The 25,862-nt window shown below is 37.0% G+C and overlaps 1 protein-coding gene across 1 annotated transcript in view; it reads left to right on the top strand.

Moving 5' to 3' along the window:
* The window catches only part of LOC107687946 (collagen alpha-1(XII) chain-like), a 78,368-nt gene extending 52,828 nt beyond the window's left edge, over nt 1-25,540 (top strand). Inside the window, exons 38-64 of the mRNA XM_016485440.1 lie at nt 189-308; nt 420-566; nt 665-781; nt 1,714-1,866; nt 1,949-2,023; nt 2,555-2,694; nt 2,795-2,918; nt 3,022-3,165; nt 4,682-4,846; nt 4,941-4,979; nt 5,096-5,234; nt 6,219-6,361; nt 6,654-6,763; nt 13,667-13,825; nt 14,106-14,183; nt 15,433-15,519; nt 15,956-16,009; nt 16,202-16,297; nt 17,203-17,256; nt 17,771-17,824; nt 18,051-18,104; nt 18,877-18,948; nt 19,125-19,160; nt 19,351-19,417; nt 19,513-19,625; nt 21,466-21,679; nt 24,772-25,540. Coding sequence (XP_016340926.1) covers nt 189-308; nt 420-566; nt 665-781; nt 1,714-1,866; nt 1,949-2,023; nt 2,555-2,694; nt 2,795-2,918; nt 3,022-3,165; nt 4,682-4,846; nt 4,941-4,979; nt 5,096-5,234; nt 6,219-6,361; nt 6,654-6,763; nt 13,667-13,825; nt 14,106-14,183; nt 15,433-15,519; nt 15,956-16,009; nt 16,202-16,297; nt 17,203-17,256; nt 17,771-17,824; nt 18,051-18,104; nt 18,877-18,948; nt 19,125-19,160; nt 19,351-19,417; nt 19,513-19,625; nt 21,466-21,679; nt 24,772-24,911 — 2,894 coding nt within the window. The 3' untranslated portion in view covers nt 24,912-25,540. The remainder of the gene's footprint in view (nt 1-188; nt 309-419; nt 567-664; nt 782-1,713; nt 1,867-1,948; nt 2,024-2,554; nt 2,695-2,794; nt 2,919-3,021; nt 3,166-4,681; nt 4,847-4,940; nt 4,980-5,095; nt 5,235-6,218; nt 6,362-6,653; nt 6,764-13,666; nt 13,826-14,105; nt 14,184-15,432; nt 15,520-15,955; nt 16,010-16,201; nt 16,298-17,202; nt 17,257-17,770; nt 17,825-18,050; nt 18,105-18,876; nt 18,949-19,124; nt 19,161-19,350; nt 19,418-19,512; nt 19,626-21,465; nt 21,680-24,771) is intronic.
* Nucleotides 25,541-25,862: the final 322 nt, after the last annotated feature.

Raw genomic sequence — 25,862 nt, 5'->3', positions numbered from 1 at the left:
GACAGATAGACAGATAGATAGATAGATAGATAGATAGATAGACAGACAGACAGACAGACAGACAGACAGAAACAGATAAACAGATAGTCAGACATGTTGACTGTAAGAAAGAAGCTGTGCTGGAAATCAATGTATGGGAAAATGTCAATGTCTTGGCTCCTGTTTACTGTTTCTTTCTTCTCCTTCAGTGGGTCTCTTGGAGCCTCGTAACCTGCGTGTTTCTGATGAGTGGTACACTCGTTTCCGAGTGTCCTGGGATCCTGTACCTGCGCGGGTCAACGGTTATAATCTGGTCTATACCCCAGTGGGTAAGAGACAGTTCTAGATGATTTTACCATGTTGTCATAATCTGGACATCCTGTTGTAGGTTATTACATGCTGACACATGTTCTAGTAAGCTGTCCGGTGTGTTGTTGCAGGCACGGATAACACCATGGAAGTGTTTGTTGGAGATGTTACTACACACATCCTGCACAACCTCCAGCCTGGCACCACGTACGACCTGAAGGTTTACGCTCAGTATGACGCAGGCGTGAGCGGCGCTCTGGTCGGACAAGGAACCACCTGTACGTGCTCGTTTCTTTGACTGACAAATCGCACAGACATGTTTCAAGATTGTTTTAAAACACCTGCTTTAACTGTGGAATGTTGTTTGCCATTGCAGTGTACCTTAATGTGACTGACCTCACCACATACAATGTCGGCTATGACTCCTTCTGCATCAGATGGACGCCTCACCGAGCCGCCACCTCTTACAGGCTAAAACTCAATCCTTTCAATTGTAAGTTAATAGAATATGAAGAGACGCAAATTCATTAAACATAAATGCTGCATTTTACTCATGTTCCCCCTACAAGTGTTATACACTCAGAAATATTAAGGCCTTAATTTAGTATTTATGCATTTGAATTGCTTTTTTTTATCCATTATGCTGATATGATGCGTTTTTATCAGTCATGCATAAATGAAACAGGTCAGATTTCTGTAATAGTACTAATAAATTGAATGTGTTTAAATTATATTTATTATCAATAAATCCAATAAGTTTCAATCTCGTACATTTTAACTAATTGAATATTGTTGTTCCACAGCTAGTTGCATTTTAACCATGTTCATACTTTTTAATCGAATAAAAGTAATTGTTTTCACAATGAATAGATTTATGCTGATTCTAAACGATTAGAATTTTTAGTATTTTAATAATAATTGATATCCTGTTATAGTTTTTGTTCATATTTTGAATTCGATTTTTAAAATATATTTTGTTTTCATTTTAATTGTTTTATTGTAATATTTGTATTGATTATTTTATTTTATTTGTATTTATTATTTTATTTTAATATGTCTTATAGGTACATATGTCTCATGTAGCTTTTACGTTTTAGTTTATTTAGTTTTTTAAAAGTTTAAAAGTTTTTTTAATGGTTTTAGTTTTAATTTTACTTAACGCTAATACATTTCTTTTGAAAATATGATTATTTAAATAAAATCAAATAGTAAATACTTAATAAATAAATTGTGCACAGATTTGTTTTATTTTTAATTAATTATTTAATTAAATAATTTAGCATCACATTACACTTTAGTTGTTGTTGTTTTTAAGTTAGTTTAGTTTGTAATATGTTTGAAATTCTAATGCATGGAAATTTGAATGCAATTCAAATATATACATATTAATATTTGTATAAGCTTACGCTTCTCTCTTATCATTAGCGGCTAACCGTGGGGCTCAGGAGGTCACTATCACTGCCGCTGAGAGCCAGTACTGTTTTGATGGGCTGACGCCAGACGCGCTGTACAACGCCACAGTCTACACACAGACCCCCAACCAGGAGGGGCCCGGAGTCAGTGTCAAAGAGCGCACACGTAAGTCACGACGCATTCAGAAGAATTCAGTCCCACAGCTCTGATCACAGTTTTACTCATGGTCTCTTTGTCTGTTCTGTAGTGGTGAAGCCCACCGTAGCCCCAACACCACCTCCAACTCCTCCACCACCACCCACCATCCCTGCTGCACTCGAGGGTAAAGACACAAGAGCATTCACTTTTTCCAAATGCTTTTTACATTTTTAATTTGCTTCCCAGCTTTGCTGGTAACACATTAGTATGGGGACCAATTCTCACTATTAACTAATTCCTTATTAGCATGCCTATTATTAACATATTGTTGTTTATTAGTACTTATGAAGCACATTTTGTGCATGACCATACTCTACAGCCTTAACTTAACAACTACCTTACTAACTATTAGTAAGCAGAAAATTAGTAGTTAATTGAGGCAAAAGTCATAGTTCATGGTTTGTTAATAGCGAGAATTGGACCTAAAAATAAAGTGTGACCGCTTTGCTTCTTCCAAACAATGCAATCCTCTGAAACTTTTATTATGCTGTGTAAATAGTCACAGTAGAGCTGAATGGAATTTTAGGTCCAATAAACAAACACTCTTTAATGCTTAAGCGACTGAAATTTCAGTAACTAAAAGAACATTTGACAGGGGTGATAAGGTGTATTACTGTACCTGCATTGCTCATTACACTTTGTTTTGTAATGCCAGTGTGCAAAGGAGCCAAGGCTGACCTGGTGTTCCTGATCGACGGCTCGTGGAGCATTGGAGATGACAGCTTCATTAAAGTCCGTCAGTTTCTCTTCAGCATGATCGGAGCATTTGATGTCATCAACCGTGATGGCATGCAGGTAAACAACCTGTCTGTAGTCATGTGATTGACTGCATGTGCACGTCTGCCAGATAGTGCTGGGATTCATTTGCTCTTTTTTTTCTCCTTCTGTGAAACAGGTGTCTTTTGTGCAGTACAGTGATGAAGCTAAAACTGAGTTCAAACTGAACACCTACCACGACAAGGGAATGGTGCTGTCCGCCCTTCAGATGGTCAAATACAGAGGAGGAAACACCAAAACAGGTTTGTGAAACATTGTTTTTATGTTCCCTACCTAAATGTGTCAAAAGAAGAAACAAAATGGCTATGAAATTATACTTTGTTTGAATGCGTGTGAATGCTTTAGGTGCTGCGCTGAAGCATATCGGAGACAAAGTGTTCACATCAGACAGTGGTATGAGGAGAACCGTTCCCAAGGTTCTGGTCGTAGTAACTGACGGCCGTTCTCAAGATGATGTGAAGAAGAGTGCTGCTAAACTACAGCATGCAGGTAACACTGAGATCAAACATCACACTTTTATTTTGCTTGAAATGTGTTGTGAGTGTTTTGGGAAATAAAATAAAAAAACCTGGAAAAATTAAGAAATTGTTTACTGGACAGGCAATTTTTTTTAGTTTTCCAAATAAAGTTTAAAACTTTTTAAGACCTGCACAAATAAAATGAATACCATATTCCCATTTAGAGCAAACCCATACAATCTAAAAATAAATGATGTTGTATGTATTGATATGTATATTTTAGCACAAACCAATTTCAGTGCTTGTCATAAATGCGCAGCATTCATTGGTTGCGAACTGCTGCGAGGCTGTAGAAAGCACAACAGTGTCACATTTTTACGTTGAAACATGAAGTGCTCACATTTATTCAATGCTATCATTAGGCGCGTTTCCATTACATATTTGCGCAAAACTTATTTTATAAATGTCGATAAAAAAGTATTGCGAAATGACGGCGTTTCCATTAAGCAATGTTATGCGACTAAAACGTAACTTTTGCCATGGCAACGGATTTTGGTGGGATTTTGACGGATTTTGGCTATATTTATTCAAAGGAGGCGTATGCGTGTATCTTTACAGAAGCAGCACAGAGAGCCGCTTCAGAAACGTGTGTGGCGCGGCTGGAATAAACACAAGCATTGTGGCCTCAATCAGCTTCAGTGGCCGTATCAGAGCCACACTGCACCGCAGACGTGTGCAGTGTAAATTGTCTAAGCATTAATGTCAGGAAAGCCCCTTATACTGGAGAGCGGCCACATATGAAGTGTTTCTTGGAGGTTATAGTACATTGAAGAATGATCATATGACTTTTTACATACGCCATGTGACCTGTAAATGCGAAAAAAAAAACGTTTCCATTGCAGTTTTGCGAATTATTCCTTTTTCGCATTGCCTGAAAAACCACGTCATGCGAGCGTAAAAACTTTTTTGCGATATATGGGCGTTTTTGCGAAATTGACGCATTTCCATTAGGCGTATTTTCAATTTGCGCAATTTGAAGGGCAATGGAAACGCGCCTATTGTCTTTTGAAGTTTAATAGTCTTATTAGACTGTATTGCGATTCCTATTTTTCTTTCGGCAAATTTAAGACTTTTTTTAAATAACTTTTATACCATTTAAAATATTTAAGACTTGGCCTTAAATTCGGTCAAACTGAACTTAAGACATTTTAATGACTTTTTAGCATAAAGAAAATAAAACCTTTTTGGACCACGATTATGTTTTGTGTTTTTTCAATGGCTATTCTGTTGAAACTATGTCAATGACTGTATTATAAAAGAATCATTCTTTTTTGCATTAAAAATAAGCATTAATTATGACACATTGCAGATCTCAGTGGTCATGGAAATAGGCCTCATTTTCTTTATGCAACATATAATTGTTCATTTTTGGGTGAAATACGACCTGGATGAGTTCTTGACAGGTTTTGACAGGCGATGTATCTCAAATTACTTTAGACAAGTCACTCGACATGCTCCTCAAAGCCTCAGTGTTGTCTTTTCCACAGGCTTCAGTGTGTTTGTGGTGGGTGTCGCAGACGTAGACACCGCTGAACTCAGGAACATTGGAAGCAAGCCCAGCGAGAGACACGTCTTCATCGTTGATGACTTTGACGCGTTTACTAAGATCCAAGACAACCTCATTACATTCATCTGTGAAACGGCAACATCCAGTAGGACGTCATTCTTTGTAGTCTGCATTGCGTTGTTCGCTTTCTCGCTAACATGAAAGACAAGAGTCAAACTCTTTCCTGTATACTTTTACAGCTTGTCCTTTGATTTACCTCGACGGATTCACATCCCCAGGTCAGAGCTTGACTGAAGTCCATACCCGAAGACTTTCTATCATCATAGTCTTATTTTCCTCTGTCATTACACACTGTTATGCATCTCTTGATTGATGTTTTGATGAAAACTTACAGGCTTCAGGATGCTGGAAGCCTTTAACATCACTGACAAGACGTTTGCTGGCATGAACGGCGTCTCCATGGAGTCTGGCTCCTTCAACAGTTACATTGCATACAGACTCCATAAGGATGCATTCATTTCCCAGCCCACAAAGTAGGTTGAAGTGCAGTGCATGTGTTTTGCATGTTTTCTGAGCTGCTCCCCTACAGACTGTAATGGCAGGCAAGCGATCACAATTATTCTAACTGTCTTCAGAGCGCCTGAAGTCTCTTTAAGGAGCATTTCTTCTTGTTTGCTGTAGCAGCTTGTGTGAATGGGGTGTCAGATATTGCAGAAGTTTCCAGTGTGAACTCATAAAAACCTTCTCATGATTGACGTTTTCAAAAAGGAGAATACTTTTGAGAACAAAATTATGTAGTTTTATTTGGCCTGACTGAAGTGCAAAAGGGAAGTCCAAGCAAAAACCAATGCCAGCTGTTGCTTTGGTGGTAGAAATTCATCTCATAAAAATAGCTTTTTGCTATTTATAGTTATTGCAACAGTTTATTGCATTACATTATGGTGTATAACTATACCTGTATTACTCATTTGTAGTGTTATTTGCACAAAAGTAGTGCAAATCTACTTTGAATGACTAATTATTACATAAAAATGTTGCTTTTCTCAAATATGTTGTAGTGATTGCCTATACACACTTAGATCAAGAAGCGTACCTCAAATTGAGCCGACTAAAGATCTGGTCTGAAGGTCTCTGGCCAAAGCATGCTTGATTAATTGAACTATAATGATTTGTATTTGTGCGTGGGCAAGCAGCTGTTCAAATGGAAACATTTTGAGCACCAGAGGAGGGAAAATACTTCAATATGTTGCCATTACTCAAGGCTGCAAGTCTGTTGCATTTTTTTTTCCCGGAGGACGCTTCATGAATCTGTTCGGCACTTTTTGATTTATGTCTGGTTTCACTGCACAACAAATTAATCTGTTTGAAGCTTTTAATTATTCTCTTGTCATCAGACACATGCAACATTCCCACGAAACCCATCATGTGCGGGTCATATTTTGCATTATGACATGATTTTATGAACATTAATGATGAAGTTCTTTGCATTGATAAATGAGCTGTGTTTTTCTTTGAAGGGAAATCCATCCAGATGGTCTTCCTCCCGCATACACTCTGATTCTCCTCTTCCGTCTCCTCCCCGACACCGGCAAGGATGCATTTGATATTTGGCAGATATCAGATAAGAACAACAACCCTGAGGTCGGGCTCACCATTGACCGTAAGGACCATTCTCATCTTCCATGTGTCGTGTGTGTTTGTGTGTGCGTGCAGTAAACCTTGTGGTGTCTGCTAAAGTTTATTTAGAAACAGAAACCCTCTAAATGGGTTCCAGATTTCAAGCTTGCAGTGATTTATAGCAGTAATTATTCCGAAATGCACAATCAGCCCTTTTAGAGCATCAAGCTCAAATTTGAATGGAAATCCTTTGTTTTGTTGTTGTTGTTTTTTTTGGTCATTTTTGCCCGGGCGGTCAACACAGAGCCATCTGTAAGTGTGTGTTTTGTTCTCAGCCTCCAGTAGAATCATCTCATTCTACAATAAGGACTCCAGAGGTGAAATTCAGAAAGTCTCCTTTGATAACGACCGAGTGAAGAAAGTTTTCCACGGCAGTTTCCACAAGGTAGAATGATTTTCTTGACTACTTGGGCGTTCCAAAACAGTGTTTCAACAGTGATGCCATAGAAGAACCTTTCAGTGAACAGTTTTGAAAAGAACATTTTGAAATGTAAAGAACCTTTTTTCCACTATAAATATCCTTTTGTCCAATGAAAAGATTCCATGGATGTTAAAAGTTCTTAACGGAACCATCAATGCCAATAAAGAATCTTTAAGAGTGAATGACGCGTTAAATTCATAAAACTGCAAAAAATTGCTTGAAGACCTGAACCGGTTCCTTTAGATGTCAGTCTGTATTGCAGTCTTAACCAGATGTCTTTTGATTATAAATCGGCTGATGGATTTGAAATTGGAGCATCCTTTTGGAAATACTGCCAGATTCAACGTATTGAGAAAGGGATTGGATTTCTTTAGATGAATATTAGTCCCTGCAAAGTACTAAAGTTTGTTGGGTACAGCATAACGATTTTGGAAGAGACGGCTTGTGTTATAACTCTTGGCTGATAAATTTGAAATGTGTTTCCAACCGAAGACACGGTTTTACTTCTTGGAGGTCAATGAAAGATTTGCCACTGTTGAGTTTGCCTTTGGCTTTAAATTGAGATGTTTAACGGCCCATATGGTGCACGCAGAGCTTTCGCCTAAACACCCACCAGCCATCATTCTAGCTGCAGGTTTGTGCAAGAGCCGCTCATGGTGATGTGGTTCATGACAGCTGGAAACATCAATCATTACTATTGAACATGCTGTAAAAGAGGACGTTAATGATGTTATTTTTTTATAAAGGGTTTTGCTTTCTTTTTCTAAGCCCAGCGCACACGCAGAGTCTGTTTAAAGCTAAACATGTCATCATTTTGTCATGTTTGTCCCGAGTGACCGCTGGCATAGTTTAATTGCTAATGTAAAAAACGCCAGACAACAAGGAGACTGTAATTTATGCTTGCTGGGATTTGGCAGTTTTGGTCTAGTAAGTGCATGCTGGCAAATCAGATTTCAAGATGTGCTAATTTTACAACCACACATGAAAGATTTTCCCAGTCTGTGTGGGAAATTTGAAAGCGCAGTTTGAGCAATTGGGGTGAATCTCAGGAAGACCACCAGAAAGTCAAAGAAAAATAATTATAATGCTTAAAGAAAATGAAGCCTATTTCCACCCAATTTTCATTACTGTAATACTAAAAATGATGTATTATTTAAAGCATGTAAAAATCATTGTAGTATTTTTGGTACAAAATTCTATTTGTATTTTAATGTAAAAAATGATTGTTACTATATTATAGTAATGTACTATAATTGGAATCATTGGTATTAATAACAAACAAAAACATTTTGAATTTCTTTTGATTGTTTTCTTGAGATTCACCCATTGACAACATTACAGTGGCTTTAATCACAAAGTGGTGTCATGTAGTCTGGATTGTGACTGCGGGCCGATTTTTGGTCCAGGCTTCATTAAAAAAGCATTGGTTTGCCACTGTTGCCTACTGTATGTTCAGTAACCACTGGCATTGCTGGAGACGTGAACACAGAACAACAATTCTGAGCTAAGGTGGTGATTAGCTGACCACCTTGGTTACAAGATTACAGACTGGTTACATGAAAAGGAAACCTTTTAGGTTAAACAAACCTATCATGCTTTGGAGAGTTAGAAAGTTGTTTAAAGTGAAAGACTCAGGTTTGTTTGTCCTTACTAAAAGCAAGCATCACTATTACAGTTGCTCATACTTTGGGTTAGGGATTTGAACCAACTCTAACCATAAATATTCAATCGCACTGCTTACCTCACCATTTGCACTACAGACTTGAATGATACTTCAAATGATGTGGTTTATCTCTTTCTAAGTAAGTGGACTTATCATGCAATCATGAAAATGAACAAAAACTCCCACAGACTTGGCGGAACATGAGACCAGAATGTCATAGAGACTTGGGAGAGGACTCTATTGATTTGGGTCAGTAAGCAACACTTTAGCAACCACATTAGCAACAGCCTTGCATCAATGTGGAGAGTTTTGCATGGGAAATTTCATTGAGTGAAACTAATGAAATCTGTCAGGATCACTGGAAAGTCAACAAAAATAGTATTTCTTAAAGAAAGTGAAGCGTATTTGATACCTTGTTCAGCTTGAATGTTATTGACCAGAATCTGCACAGAATCCACTGCCAATTCAGATGAACACACATGGCCTGATGGATTTGTAGTTGATCATTTTTTTTAATAGTTAATAACAACCTACAAGCCATTATTATTTGAATTAAGACATGAGTGTCGACAAAAGTGTGTACACTGTGCCAGTTTAATGCTTAACAAGAGTGCTTAGAGAGCCTAGGGAAAAGAAAACAGCTATTAAATGGATTCTGTGGTCAGCCGCGCAATACAGAACACTGGCCCTTTCTTCATGTCATTTCCTTTCTTTTATAAAATCCCAGAGATTATGAATTTAGTAGCTAAAATCAATCCATGAATAAAAGCTTTCCGAGTTAGATTTAAAGGTCATGTCATGTGAATGGTTTGGAAGCACTGTTCACATGAAGCTTGTGTGAGACTCATAATTGCTTTTTAGTGTTTAAGGGATAGTTCACCCAAAAATGAAAATTCTGTCATTAATTACTCACCCTCATGTCGTTCTAAACTCGTAAGACCCGTTCATCTTCGGAACACAAATTAAGATGTTTTTGATGAATTCCGAGAGCTCTCTGACTCTCCCATAGACAGCAAGGATACTACCACGATCAAGGTCCAGAAACGTAGCAAGGACCTCATTAAAATAATCATGTGACATCAGGGGTTCAACCGTAATTTTACGAAGCTACGAGAATACTTTTTATGCGCAAAGAAAACAGAAATAACGACTTTATTCAACAATTCTTCTCCTCCGCGTCACCCCAGTGCCATTTTGGAGAGTATCCATTGAACGTAAATAACGTATGCAGCACCACACGGAAACGTTGTTTTCGTTCAGATCAAAGCATAAACAACGTAGACAACGTTTCCGCGTGGTGCTGCTGACAAAGAACAGCATACGTTGTTTATGTTCAGTGGATACTCTCCAAAATGGCGCCAAGGTGATGCGGAGAAGAATTGTTGAATAAAGTCGTTATTTGTGTTTTCTTTGCGCATAAAAAGTATTCTCGCAGCTTCGTAAAATTACAGTTGAACCACTGATGTCACATGGATTATTTTAACGATGTCCTTGCTACGTTTCTGGACCTTGATCGTGGTAGCATCCTTGCTGTCTATGGGAGGGTCAGAGAGCTCTCGAAATTCATCAAAAACATCTTAATTTGTGTTCCGAAGATGAACGAAGGTCTTTAAAACTTAATTAATTAAATTAGTTAATTAATTCTTAATTTAAAGCTGCAGTCTGTAACTGTTTTTTTTTTTTTGTTAAAAATGATCCAAAATCTATTTTTGGGCAAGTACATAACCAGCCAGTGTTCAAAACGATCTCCTTACCTTAGCCCAATTCACAACGGTAAGCTTGTAATAATGTTTTCTAATTTGAGTGGTACTTGTATTTTTTGTGGGAAATACAACCATTCGTCTTTGCATCATTACATCACGTCTGTAAACATAAAGAAGGCGTCCCGGCTAGTAGGGGCTAACAAGCATCCTCACGTGTGATATAGTAAGGCCATGTTGCCAAACTAAAAACGTGATACTCTGGTAAGCATGAAACTGTGACAATTCCTCAATTAAATTCAAGTCCTCGATTAAAAAAAAAAAAAAATTGATTACATTTTGCACATGTTGATTAACTAGAATGATTACCGGAAGTGGCACACTCCACAGACAAGTATCCACGATTCTTATTTTATTTTAGAAATTATTATTAGACCGTTTTCTAAGGCTGCACGAAATATTAAAACCATTAAAAAATCATAATAAAGCATATTGCTATTGTGAATTCACAAAAGCTGTGATTCAATTAAATAAATATATGCGCTGCAGGTTCAATATTTTAGCTTTATTTATATGTGAGTAGTTTACGGACGTGCATCTCAGAGCGGCTTCGTTCATAGTAAATGCTGCTCCAGACAAACTGTTATCAATTAAATGCGCGGACGTCTCAAACACCATCTTTATGCTGTGAGTCTGAGTTGCTTATTCTTCTGGGAATGCAATCTGCACCATTATACCTTTATAAGGTAAATAATTTAGAAGAATACATTGTCTTTCTAAATATGCTAACTGTTCATCATGACTTCAAATTAAAAGTTTAAACGCTCGCTCTGAGTTTGCATGTTTTGATGTCCACATGTTCTTGTTTAAGAAATGACAGTGGCTGTAGCATTTCTATCATAAAGCAGTGACCAAATATAAAAGATTAAGTGGACATTTGAATTAATGTTGTTTGGTCAATATTAAACAAGGATTAGAAAGTGTAAAGTGTAAAAAACATCGTCAGGCTGTTAGCGCCCTCTGCAGGCATTGGATATAATACATAATATACATAAATTATGATTATATTGTTTTATTACACTATGTATTTTAACTGTTTTGTTCAATAAAACCATATGATTACTTACTTTTTATATTTTATTTGAACCAATTATTATCGCCTCATTGCTATTACATATGTATTTTAAGTAGTGCTGTCAATTGATTAAAAAATAACTAATTAATCGCACATTTTTTCTGAAATTAATTCCACCCTACATTAAAGTTTTTAAATATACTTTTTATATTGCAATAATTTCACATTCAAATGAAATAAATTTCACATCTTCAAATTAATTTAGAAACAACATAAAGAGAGTATAAAATATATACTCTATGTTGTTTCTACATTAATTTGTTTAATGGCATCTTTTTTTATGACTGAAAGCCAGGATCACTGATACCAATACTACTGATGTCTCTATGAAATAGTTATTTTTTCCCTAATATTTAACCATTGACTATAGCCATTCAACATTACAGTATGATTGAGAGCTATCAATTTGAACATTTATTAGACTTTAAAAAAATAACAACTTCTAATTTAAGTGAACTTTAAAAAATCTTCATATAAATCCATTATAATACATGTCATATTTAGCTACATGTGCCCTTCAGCAAGTAGGAAATATACAGAAATTGAATAAAGTTATCAAACACTAAATTCTAAATTAAATATAAATGAATCCTTAAAGCAACAAAAGTTATTGATTTCCCTTTTTTCTTTTGTTCTTTGATTAACACATCACAGCAGCTGGTTATTAGGTTATTTGGCTGCTATTACTTTAAGAACTGCCACTGCTGAATGTGACGCGGATCTGACACGCATTCTTGTAGTTTTATTCGCGCTTTAATATGAAATGATACCGGCTACAGCGCACGCAGCCATATTTGTGCATGACACCGTAAAACTAGAACAATGAATTGCCTGTGTTAACACGCTAATTTTGACAGCACTAATTATAAGTCATTTTAAAATCTATTGTTCACTTAAGGCTATTTTTATTGCCACAAAAATTCTCTGATTACTCTATTAATCGTCAGAATAATTGACTGATTACCCGATACTCGATATTTTTACCAAAATAATCATTAGTAAATTGCATAGCACACACAAATACTGGCTAGATTGGAAAATTACTTTAAAAATAATATATTTTATAAATACCGGTTACTTTTAATATTAAATGTATTATATTTATAAATAATATATTCAATGTCTGTCATCTTGGATTTTTTTCCCCCACTGAGCAACAGCACACTGTAAAGAATAGTCATTTGTTTCATACAACTTTGCATTTTGCAGCATTTTACATACATTTCAGTCAGCTGCCAATTTAAAATTGTATTTTAAAACCACTTCCTGTCTAAAATTTGAATTTACTCCCTGAATTCATACAGTTGAGGGAATGGTGGGGGAAGATGGCCAGTCAAACATGCAACTATAAAATGGAGGCTGATAGATATAATGAAAGTCTGATAGGACAGAGGGGAAGACTAGAGCAGAGCAAAACGAAACCACATGGTGGGCATATATTTACACACCCACAGTAGCCAGAATGGGAGGATTCGAGAAAGTGTGAATGCACAGTACACCATACAACCGAACAAGTCAAAAGCATTGTTCTGTGGCCCTGTCTGTTATGACGCTTTACCCTCTCTGCATACACTTTCTGAATTGATAACTATTGCATTCTCAGCTTCCTACGAGCATTTGAACACACTGTTTGGATAAGCTTCTAAAGCTTTCCATCTAAAGCCAGAACTTCAGACCCCTTCTCCTTGTGGGAAGCCAAATGCCGTTTGCCAAAGATGTTGACGGTATTGTGGCAAGAAATAAGACCTTGCCTTTGGAGTGCTGATCTACAAAGTATGAATATCAGATGTATGAGCTGGTCAGACTTTTTGACTGAAAAAAGCAACTGCTCAAGTCGGGGGAACGAGCGCATTAGACGGTCAGCCGCAGAATGACATAATAGCAACATGTGGTGATGCTACATAAAGAAAACGTTGTATTCCCTCTAAAAAAAAGGTTGGAAAAAGCATTTCAGTGGTCGCATCCGCATGTAGAGTCTCATGGTGAATGCAAAGGGGAAATTACAGATGGTAAACCAGTTAATATTATCTGCTGACATGAAGATTTGTATTTGTATTCGGCGACTGGCATGTCTTTACATAATGAACTAATTAAACTCATTATAGTTAGCCAACAACTGTTATTGGAAGAACTGAGAGCGTAACTCTAAACATAGTTTACAGGCCGTAGGGTTAACTTTCTCAGGGATCATGGGAAAGGTTTCAAAAAGGATGGTTTTTGCGTATTTTTGTCAATCGGGCAGTTTCGTGAATCCCTTTCATGAAGATTTATGAAGCAAGCGAAGATGTCCAGAGTACTGAGTAATAATTTAACTGATGCTTGGATTGCACCACTGAGGGATTCGCTCTAATGCCTTTTTATTTTTGTAGCTTCACATTTCTATTTCACCGAAAAATGTCAAACTCAACATTGACTGCCAAGAGGTGGCTGAGAAAGAGATCAAAGAGGCCAACAACATATCCACAGATGGCTATGAAGTCCTTGGAAAAATGGCAAAGTCTGGCGGTTCAAGGAAGCAGTCAGCCACAGTAAGTACAGACTGCTCATTCCCTTCAATACACCAAAAGATCTGAACATGCACTAAATGATTAATCCAAGGAATCTACCCTGCCATTCCTTTTGGCCCCTCATACTCAATCATGTGCATGTCCTCCCACCCATTCATGCCTGAACGGATTCGATTCTGTCTGTATTGCTCCTCAAAACACCGTTGGGTGCATGTGGGCAGGTTTTTATATTTTCGAGTCCCGGCGCTCAATGCAAGCCATCTGTAACATCCGTTTGTGTTCCCATTTTTCTCTCCCTCAGTTCCAGCTCCAGATGTTTGATATTGTCTGCAGTTTGGGCTGGACAAGTCGAGACAAATGTTGTGATATTCCAGCAATGGTAAGCAGGGGTTGTGCATGGATTGTTATCTTACGGGGTGGGTTTTTGTCTACTGTTTGGTCAGTACGCTGAAGGCTTTCAGTGAAACCCGTGCTGAGAAAAAGTCATTGAGTTTTGCAGACTTCAAAAGATGCTTGTAATCAGAGAAGGGACACTCTCCAGCCCCTAAATACAGCTGTCAAGCTTTTGAGCAATTCCCAGTTGTGTTTCGATGTGACTTCCTTTTTCACGGCGATTGCCCTTTTCCTTAATGTGTCTTTAGGGAGTCCCTTTGTAGCAATATGTCACTGTCTTGTTCTAAAGCACAGTTCACAGGTTCATTTCCTTAAATAACATAACACATTAACACATGTTTCAGATTATGTTAGTGACACTGACATCACGTCAGACTATGTATTGAACATGATATTATGTTTACATTGTTGGAAAAGCACTTGATGGAAAATAAATTACTTACATAGTATTTATTCAAAAGTCAATTTTATCAACAATTGACCATAATTAAATTTGACCTTAATAGTAATGATAATATTTTAAATAATATGGCCTGAACTGGATAATATGGAAAAAATAGCTGGACTAAACATCAAAAAATGACATAAAGACATACATTTCTAGTAAATTTCACAAATAAATGACAAGTAACACTAACCTTCATGGTTTTTTGGTCTTCCATGAAACACGTGGACTTTTGTTTACCTTTAGCATTTGTCTTCACAGGAATTAAAGGGCTTAGCCAAACCCGTTCATTAGAAGGGAGTGTGCACATACTTTTGGCCATAGAGAGTAGCTAAAGGGCAGGTAGATGTACACCACTGTGGCCAGTGCAGCATTTAGTTTTTATCTTTACTTCAATTTACTTGACACTGCAAAAATCTGACAAATACATAATACCATAATGGTAACACATATGACACTGACATAATGCAATGTAAATTCATTTAACAACAAAAGATGAAACATGAAACCCTACATGAAAACCATCAAATGTGAGCCTTGTTTTCCCTTGTTCTTTTTCACTTCCAAAAACTGTACATTTAACGTTGTTTTACTATAAAATTGAATAAAATGTTGTATTAAAGCTACAGTATTACAGTAAAGCAGCTTACCTTTTACCAGTTAACAGGTTTAACCATCAAAATGACTTCATCATGCGAGCTGTCTTTATTATTGCAGTTCTTTCCCTTTAATAAATCTGTTTAGTCTTTAACATTTTCAGAAGGTTTGATTTATATCTCCATTTCTGTAGAGAGATGAAGCCAAATGTCCCGCTCTTCCTCACTCCTGCACATGTGCTCAGGACAGCGTTGGTCCTCCAGGCCCCGCGGGCCCTCCGGTAAGATCATTAGAGTCCCATGACATTTCCTCTGTCTCTGAAGTCATCGTGCTACCGCTGCAAATCTCACTTCTCATGACGAGGGCGAAAAGGTCCAGAGTTCAGGGATGGTGGGATTTTTTCCCCAGTGCTGTAATTTCAGTCCTGCTCTTTACATTAAGCACAGGAATATGATTATGGGGGCTCTTCTCTCCACACCATTATGCATGGATTGAACATCTGGGATTAGCGATGGTTAACAGCACAGCGTGAGCTAATGACTAGTGACTTACTCATGGACTTTAGGCAGAATGCGCTTAAAGGTCAGAAAGCAGAAGTGAAGACTGTCGGGGATGTGTGAATTTGGAAACACCAATCTCTTTAGAGCCATTTGACAGTTTGTCTTATAAAATAATGAATCCTCTGAAATTCTTTTTTTTGTTCTTTGTGTTTCCAGGGCAGCCCTGGTACAAAAGGCCCACGAGGTGAGAGGGGAGAGTCTGGCCCCACGGTAAGCTCATCTTCCTCCATCTCTAGTTTATAAATGACCTGCTGATGAATGCCAAATGGTCAGATAGAGAAGTAGATGTTGAACAGCTTCCTTCATCGATACCATCGAGAAACCTTTTCTCTCTGCGTTTCTTTCTAGAGTGCGGAAGCTGAATAATTTAACAGGACTTAAACCTGTTCATTGCAATTGCAGGGTTCAATGGGCCCACGTGGGGAGCAGGGTCTGCCAGGACAAATGGGACCACCAGGTCCACAGGGCCCTAATGGACTGTCTCTTCCTGGTGAACCAGTAAGTAAAGCACAAAACTCTGTCCATTGCCATTTGTCAAATTTGTATCGCCCCTTACAGAATATAATTAGTCATTATTGAGGCCTTTTCTTAAGCCTGAAATAGGGAAATAAATTTGAACCATTAAAAATGGTTTTAGTTAACTGAAATTAAGCTGAAATAAAATCAAATATAAATATTAGGTTAAACTTACAATTTTAAAACTTGATTGAAAATAAGAAATGAAAATTAGAACTGATAAAAAATGTTTAAGTACTAAAATGACAAAAATGAAAACCATATATCACAAACGCAAACCAAAACGAGTAAAATTTAAGCTAAAATGAAAAATACAAATATTAAAATAAAAGCTAATTCAAGCAAATATTAGTAAACAATGCTAAAATAACAATATTTTGAAAATCAGGAAATGCTTAACTTAAAAAAAAAAAATTATTCCATCTTAGGTGGTCATAATAAATATTATATGATTTTTTAAAATGTAAAAATGCACAGTTTTCTCCAAATATGCCAGTATTTTATGAACTGATTTGAATGCCAAATTAACACATTTAAAGGGGATGGGGGAGGGATTTAATGTTTTTAATACTAGCTATGTTACATGTACGTTCTATTTTTATGTTATTTTATATTTCTCTCATTTTTGCTTTTAAACAAGTTGTGGGACACCAGTTTCTACTCTATTCATGGAAAGTGTCTTCTATTTCACTTTCTTGGGACATTAAACTCCTGTACCTGTCTGGCTACAGTACTGTATAGTGCGGGTGTAATTTATGACTAAAAGCTTCAGACCCATTTATTTAACGGAGCCAGCGCTCAGTTGCCCCCTTACCCCTCATGCACATACAGCTGTCATGTAACAGAGGAATGAGTGTGAAAGCTTGCTTCATTTCTTCCGTTTTCAGGGGCGGCCTGGACCTAAGGGAGACTCCGGTGACCCAGGTTTACTTGGACAGCGGGTAAGTGCTTTTTTGTTTGAGCTGTTTTTAAGTACTTTTAAATTATGTTGTAATGGATTCTGGAAGGTTTCTGCAGTGTGGGATTTAGAAGATTTAATGTATCTATCAGATAAATGGTTTTATGATTACATTCATGCTTAAAAAACAATCAGCAAACACAACTCGTGTCCTCTTAAAGCACGCAGCTTTACAGCAGAATGATTGCTAACACCTTCATCATAACGTCATTTTAGTTTTGACTTCCAAAAGAAATACACAGACAGAAACACAAATGTCTGTACTTACCGCTGTACAGGATGAAGGCACTTTTACTTTGCAAGAAGTTTATTTGAACATGTATTCATATGGTTTAGTACAACATTCCTTCTCTTCCATGGAAAGGTTGAGTTTAGTCATATCCTGACTATATTTGAAAGTGCTCATGTTTAATCCACGAACAGCTAAATGGTTGTTTGATACAAAAACCCATATTTTGAAACAACGGATGACATTAAGAATTTTTCCTTCTTCCAAGGGCTCGATTGGCGCTCCAGGTCAGCTCGGCCCTGTTGGACCTTCTGGAGCAAGGGTAAGATATGTTTCTTAAGTGCACCTTGAACTGGTTTAAAAGTGCATGTTTTCAGTTTTAGCTTTGTTACCTGACTTGTCTCTTCTGTCTTGTTGGACCAATTCAGTGGGTTGTGTTGGGCCCATCTCAAGGGCGTCTTTAAACTTTCTCCATATTGAACGAATCTTTGCTAATGCTATTAGTTGTGCATCTTGTACAGTTCATGATGGCATATGTTTTTGTTCAGGGTCCACCAGGAAATGAAGGCCCGTCTGGACCAAGGGGTCCATCGGGACCAATGGTATGTAATGTGGAAGCTTTTGAGTATCTGATGAGTGTGAGACTGTCATGTCAGCTAATGTATCGGCAGTACAGCACATGCATCACATTTCCTGTTATTCCATAATACTGTCCACATTTCTTTTTCTTTTACAAATATGAATTACATTGGATTACATATTAAAGCATTTTAAATTATAGTAAATTATGCATGCATACAAGCAAACAAACCCAAACATTAACCGTATAGTAAGTGAATGTACTTAGTTAATATTGTTCAGTACTCATTTGTGTAATTAAACTATGACAGCATCACCTGGAGCTATTACTGAAGTTATTACCCAGTAGGAATTTAAATGTGCATGTGGTTTTTACCACATGTCTAATAGGACATGTACTGTTTATCAGGCAAATTATAGTTAACTAAAACTAAAAATTAAACCATTAAAAAAAGGTTACTTCAAGTAAATGTTGACATAAAAAGCTAATTCCAAAGGAAATATTCCTTGTTTTCATTTAGTTTAGCTTGATGTAGTAAAATAACTTAAATATATTTATATATTTAAAAATAAAATAACAATAAAAACAGAAAGTATAAAAATAAAAAAACGAATTCAAACTATGAATAAAAACTCAAATAGTATCTCAGTGATATTAAAATAACTGCTGTTTATTTCAAGACTACCTTGCTGCTGGTTCTCTGTGTTCATTATTGTGAATGAGCTGATATTGTGAGTTCAGGCTATTTGTCAGTATTTTATATGAGTAATGCTTAATGAGATGAATATTTGTAGGGACCACCAGGATCACCTGGAATGCCAGGAATTACAGGAAAATCAGGAAAACCTGGAGACTCTGGCCTCTCGGTATGTAAATTCGACTCATTTTAAATATCATAGGACTTGTTCTAAAGACATTTATAGAAATTGTACAAATTTCAATAGAAAATGAATATATGTGCCATTCAGCCTAACCAAACCTATGGTCACTAGCTATAGGTGATGTGATTTCTGACTCATCATTTCTTATCTGTCGATCGCAGGGACCTGTTGGCATGAAAGGAGAGAAGGGTGAAAGGGTATGTGTCGCTTTAATACAATTTTCATACTATTTGCATTGTACACCCAGAACAACCTAGCATACACTTACAATACCTTAGCAACTACCTTGCAACGCCCTAGTAACCATTACTAACCAGAACATTGCTGCTGAAAAATCCTTTTGCATGAGCAAGAACAATCTAGAATATTCTGTTTTCTGTTTTCCAGGGAGATACTGCGTCACAGAATATGATGCGCTCTGTAGCAAGACAAGTCTGCGAACAACTAGTCAGCAGTAAGGCACTTCAAAATAATAACAAAAAATATTCCAGTCACTGTTGCGTCAAGTTTTGTTCATGTTAAAACAGAAAATGTTTCATTTGCTTGTAGGACAAATGAGCAGGATCGACATGATGCTGAACCAGATCCCCAGTAACTACAGGAGTAATAGTCCCGGTGTAATCCTGTCAGATCGTAATACCGATCTGGTTTCGTCCATTAAAGTTAACCTTTTCAAATAACAATCACAGTGAATAAGAATCGGATTTTCTCCAGTCATTGTTAAAAAAACAAGCCAACAAACTAGGTAGTAATAGGTTAGCGACAGGGGAATCTTTCTGCCCCCACCTAAGCTCCGCCCACAGAAAATCGTCACAATATTTACTAACAGAAAAAGGGTCTATATGCATGACCAATCATTGTCTCCAATCACTGGCATCACTTCAGAGTATTCATGCAAAACCTTTGTAATAGTAAGATGTATTATATGTGGCTAGTGTTATGTTGTAATACTTAATGACAGCAGTTAATTAAAAAATATAGGAGGCTATCTTTACTTCAAGAAGTTGTGATTTTTAAGAAAATTATTTTCAAGAATTTTAATTCTTCAGTTTTGTCTTAATCTTAAAACCCCCCCTCTAAACATTGGCCATTTTTATGCTTGTTCAGAGTCACCAAAAAAAAAAGTCTTTAACAGGACAGATAAATGAAATCAGAAGCAGGTACATTCTTCCACTGTTATCGTGCCACATCTTTCTTCTGCAATTTGTTGCTGTTCAAGTCAAGTCACATTGCAATGTTGCAAATGTTAACAATGCAATAATGTTGCAAAACTCAGTAATTATGAAACAACTTAAATGTCATAGTCTTATGGTTCATAATAGTCTCATTGTTCAGTTTAATTTGGTTCAGTGTTGATGCAATTCCATTCAATGACAGTGTCAATGTTGTGACGTTCATGATTTATGAAATGAATTCAGTTCAAGTTAGAATAATCTTGTTCAGAATCACCAAAAAAAAAGTCTTTAACAGGACAGATAAATGAAATCAGAAGCAGGTACATTCTTCCACTGTTATCGTGCCACATCTTTCTTCTGCAATTTGTTGCTGTTCAAGTCAAGTCACATTGCAATGTTGCAAATGTTAACAATGCAATAATGTTGCAAAACTCAGTAATTATGAAACAACTTAAATGTCATAGTCTTATGGTTCATAATAGTCTCATTGTTCAGTTTAATTTAGTTCAGTGTTGATGCAATTCCATTCAATGACAGTGTCAATCTTTGAAACCCCTTGCCTGTTAGGGGCCAAAGCAGAAGTTGTCACAGAAGTTATAACAATAATAATCTGCACCCATTCCTCCTGATACATGAAAACCTGGAAACAATTCTGTTTTCAGTAAACAAGGCACTTCCATTATCATAAGAAGCAAAGCTGGCCAAAGTGGTAGTTTCCATGCTGAGCCCTGATCACAATCCCAAGTAATCCAGTTATTATTGGAGAGAATTTGTACAGACATGTTTCGCGTTCTGAGAGCAGTCTCTCCTGATTCACTCATCCCAGCGCAACACAAAGGCTCTGAATGAAGTACTGGCTCCATGGTAACTACAACAACACTCAGTTCAACAAACACAATTCTGCACTTTCTCCAGGGGATGCATTTAATTACTTTCCAATCTGCCAGTGTAAAACCACGCATTTCTAGGAGCTAGAAAACTATAAATAAGTGGAAACATCTCCCTGGTGCAAACAATGCCAAGACCTCTCTGTGAATGAGATACACAGCGATCGTATACGTACAGTAGGAGGAAGCTTGCGGTGACTCACTGTTTGTAGTTTGACTTGTGTTTTCTGCGGAGGCTTTATTGGCAACACATGTGCTGACTTCAGAGTGCACGAGAGTCGAGGGACAGCATTCCAGTTTGGTTTATACCGTCTAGACAGAAAAGGGTTGGGGGGGGGGTTGGGGGGTGGGGCAGAATTATCCCTTCTCCCTTTTAATTAAGCAGTCAAAATATTTAAATTACAGTGCTCGAAATCAATTTCCCCATCCGCAAAACCTAGAGGCGAAGTAAAGGATGCTTTCTTACACCTCCTCTCTTTCCAGGGCCACCGGGGCAGTCTCAGATAGGACCCCCTGGTCCCTCAGGCTCAGCGGGGCCCCGGGGCCCACCAGGGCAGCAGGGTGGACCCGGAGTCAGAGGACCACCAGGACCTCCAGGATACTGTGACTCCTCTCAGTGTGTAGGCATCCCTTACAATGGACAGGGTTACCCAGGTAAGCACAGTACAGTTGAGTGATTGTCTTGAGCTCTGTCCCAAAACCTAGTGAGCTGTCTAGTTGAGGTGTTTTGAGCTTCTAAATGAAACCCTCAAATAATTTGAAAACAACAAATAACATTGATTCCAATGGAATTTGATGTTAACATGTTGCTAAGCTAACAACACAAATATTGCGTAATACAGTGAACATTACCAAACTTTTTTTTTTAAACATTGTTTTTCACTTTGCTGAAATCTGGGGTAAGTTAGGAGAATGTGAACAATGTGTAATTATTTTTAAATTGTAACATAGGTGCATAAGACAATTTGTTATTTAGGGAAATAAATAGAAACATTTGCTTAATATATTCTATGACTTATATACAGGCATATTAATATATACATATTTAACGGCCCATATTTTAATTGAAGATATGTCTTAATAGATGGGATGTGTAGTAGGAATAGTATTTACTATTATGCACGATTTCTCAACCGATACCGCATATTGTTCAGAATTTGCCGATACCAATAGCTTGGATTTCTTAAAGGAAAAAAATGTCTCCCAACTAATGCTGTGAACTATACAGGGAACCCTCTCATTTGGTACATTACTATAATATTAAAGGAACACTCCACTATTTTTGAAAATAGGCTCATTTTCCAGCTCCTCTAGAGTTAAACAGTTGAGTTTTACCGTTTTCGAATCCATTCAGTCGATCTCCGGGTCTAGCGGTAGCACTTTTAGCTGTAGCTTAGCATAGATCATTGAATCTGATTAGACCTTTAGCATCTCGCTCAAAAATGACCAAAGAGTTTCGATATTTTTCCTATTTAAAACTTGACTCTTCTGTAGTTACATCGTGTACTAAGACCGACGGAAAATGAAAAGTTGCGATTTTCTAGGCCGATATGGCTAGGAACTATACTCTCATCCTGGCGTAATAATCAAGGAACTTTGCTGCCGTACCATGGGTGCAGCAGGCGCAATGATTCATTTTCGCACAGCTCCTGAAAATAGTCCCCAGCACGCTCCCTGTGCAAGCAAGTGCTCACGTTGGTTATGTTGACGGAAGCTGCGTAATATCATTGCGCCTGCTGCACCCATGGTACGGCAGCAACGTTCCTTCATTATTACGCCGGAATGAGAGTATAGTTCCTAGCCATATCGGCCTAGAAAATCGCAACTTTTCATTTTCTGTCGGTCTTAGTACACGATGTAACTACAGAAGAGTCAAGTTTTAAATAGGAAAAATATAGAAACTCTTTGGTAACGGTCTAATCAGATTCAATGATCTATGCTAAGCTACAGCTAAAAGTGCTACCGCCAGACCCGGAGATCGGCCGAATGGATTCGAAAACGGTAAAACTCAGCTGTTTAACTCTAGGGGAGCTGGAAAATGAACCTATTTTCAAAAATAGTGGAGTGTTCCTTTCATAGGAAATATTCCCTCAAGCGTGTTCAAATATTCAGTTGCTATTTATTTTCAGATATAAAAATCACACTCTTGTATTGGCCGATACCGATTATTGACCAAAAAATCCCAACTTAATAACAACATTAATAATTCAAATAGTTTTTTTAATTTTACTTAATGATGATTAGTTATGCACCGAAATGATTTTTTTTTACCAAAACACCAAAACCAAAATTGAAGTTTATTTAATATTTAATTAATCAACTTTATGTATTATCAACACAAAAATAAAAACTGAGTTTTGTATAAACATTTAAATTGCGCATAAGGCAGTTTGTATATCAACTTTCGGAAAATTCGTTGTATGTTGAAATATTAAACATAAATGGTGGCAATAACAATAACTTGTCTTCATGAAAAGCTTATACAAACAAACATTAAATAAGTAATATGACAAATAAACATATAATGTAATATAAGAGCGTAAACAGACAAAACAACCATTGATATTTAACGTAATACAATATCACAGATTACAAAGACACAAAATTAGATCAGTTAACCTAAAAACTGTTTTGACTGACCTCATGTGTATTTTAGTTAAGGCAGCATAATGCTGTCTAGCTAGGCAGCTCAGCAGGGTTTGGAACAGAGCTCTAGAGTAAGCGGCTAATCATATGATTGCTGTCTCTTTGCTTAACAATATAGCTAATCGATGAAGAATTGCATGTTTATAGTTTTGATGGTAGTCATTTTCCCACTGAGATGAACTAACACAATCTTTAACCCATTTCAGGTTTTGCGTAGTTTGCTATCTAGACTGCCTGATCCCTTGCACATCCCGTGTCAGCGAGATTAGCACTCGCTCTGAGCTAATAAGGATAACCACCATGGATATGATTGCTGAATATTTGCTGGCCAACTCTTAAAAAAACAAAAAAAACAATCAAACCAAAGAAAGGACTGGACTGCCACTAACACCAGCTGTGCGCTACTATATCATACTGGAGCCAGTGATGGTTACAGACCCGTGGCCCGTTTGCATCTAGAGCAGCAAGAAAGAGCTTCATTTCGCTGAGAACGCATGTGAAACTACTAACAGTGAGCGTTTATGTTAACAGTGTTCAACAGTGGTAGCTCTTTATGAGGGTGAGATGACTGTAAATAAACTAATTGTGCCTTGTAAATGTTAATCGATGATGCAGTGGGCTAAAGTTAACAGGTTAACAGCAGTGATCAAGCTTGCTCCTGATAAATTGCTTCTTGCTGATGTTTCATTTTCATTTGTGGTTTTCATCTTTGATGATACATGTAGGCAACGCTCAGGTTAAAAATGCAGTGTGTGCCATTAGTATATGCAACCATGAAGTTTTAGGTATATTTGCAGAGTGCTACAGTTTTCTTTCATTGTTTGATATTGTGATTTCTATAATTGTATGATACCTCACAGCAAGTTTTCACAAATGCATTCTTTTTATACACGTATGTTAGATTAGTGATAGTTTAAGGGGGGGAAATCCAACGCAAGGTTGTGGACAACCGCCAAATGGGTTTAGTTGTTGGTTAATATAGGAGTTTTTGTATTACTTTTTGTTAATTATTATTAACACTATGTATGAATGAAGAGTTGAAATGACATGCTGGAACACAAAAGCACATGCTCAGCTGGCCAAATAATATTTCCAAGCAGGCCCCTACCAGCCAGAACCTGACACCTTCGTAGTGCCCATGCCAGCCCAGCTGTCAGAAGATATCGAGACACAGTCACCAGGTTTACGAAACCAGCGTGGAAAAAGATCGCCATCAAGAAAGGAAGCTAAAAAAATTTAAACATAGAGTGAAAGTGTATCTTCTGTACTGTCAAAAACTGCATTTAAGTCCAAATCAAGCCTTGTTCATTGCACATTTAGCACAGTCGAGTGGATTTCCTCGTAAGAAACCTGTGTGTTTGCCGACGGTTCCACAATGTGTCTTTGCTTGTAACATAAAACTGCATTTTGCATTTGTAACAAACTCCTGTTCAGTACTATGTCCTATAAACACTACGAACTGATTCCTTGCACATTTGAAAGTTTGCAGAGTGTAAACGTGCTTGCTGCAGTGCAACGTGTTGTTGTTGTTGTTCTTTCTCTCTCAAGGGAAATGGCAAACGGTTCCCTTAATTCTTAGACCTGGCTTTTGTTTTGTTATCCTAATCCGAATATTTATCTGTTGTATACCAACTCACACCAAAAGAAGAATTGCATGCCTGTGTTGTATATTTAGTAAGGACGTTTACAATCAGAATATAGTTGTTTTTCCAGTGATATCAGTTGAAATGCAGTTGGAATTTGTTGCAAGTCTACGGACATAGAATAGTTTTTTTCATGTCTGAATTGCACATTGTGAATTCCACAGCCTTATGTTCTTATTTATTTCTGAATCAGAAGAGGCATTTTTCAATAAAACTACTGAAAATGTTTAATTGCTGTTGTCATTTGTTCTCTCGTCATTAGTACACTGCATTAAAAATTACATTCAGTTCCTAAACTCAGGATGCAGAATTGTGAATTGAAACAAAATAAAAAATTCTAAGAAAAGCACACAAACAGCCAAAAGTCTAGCTTTTAATAATCCAGTTCATTTTTATGTATGAAAAATTCATAGCCATAATCATAGTCAAATGGACCATCAAATTTTCTGATTCACAAAAATGATAAATATATTTATGCCCAGGATCAGAAGTTCTGTGTACATTTCAGTGTAACTGAAAAAAAAATGATAGCATAAACTGGTGTTTAC

This window comes from Sinocyclocheilus anshuiensis, unplaced genomic scaffold (assembly GCF_001515605.1).
Source record: "Sinocyclocheilus anshuiensis isolate Anshui unplaced genomic scaffold, SAMN03320099.WGS_v1.1 scaffold421, whole genome shotgun sequence".
Classification (NCBI taxonomy): Eukaryota; Metazoa; Chordata; class Actinopteri; order Cypriniformes; family Cyprinidae; genus Sinocyclocheilus; species Sinocyclocheilus anshuiensis.
The sequence above is the reverse complement of the archived record's forward strand: the minus strand, read 5'-3'. Positions and strand labels throughout refer to the sequence as shown.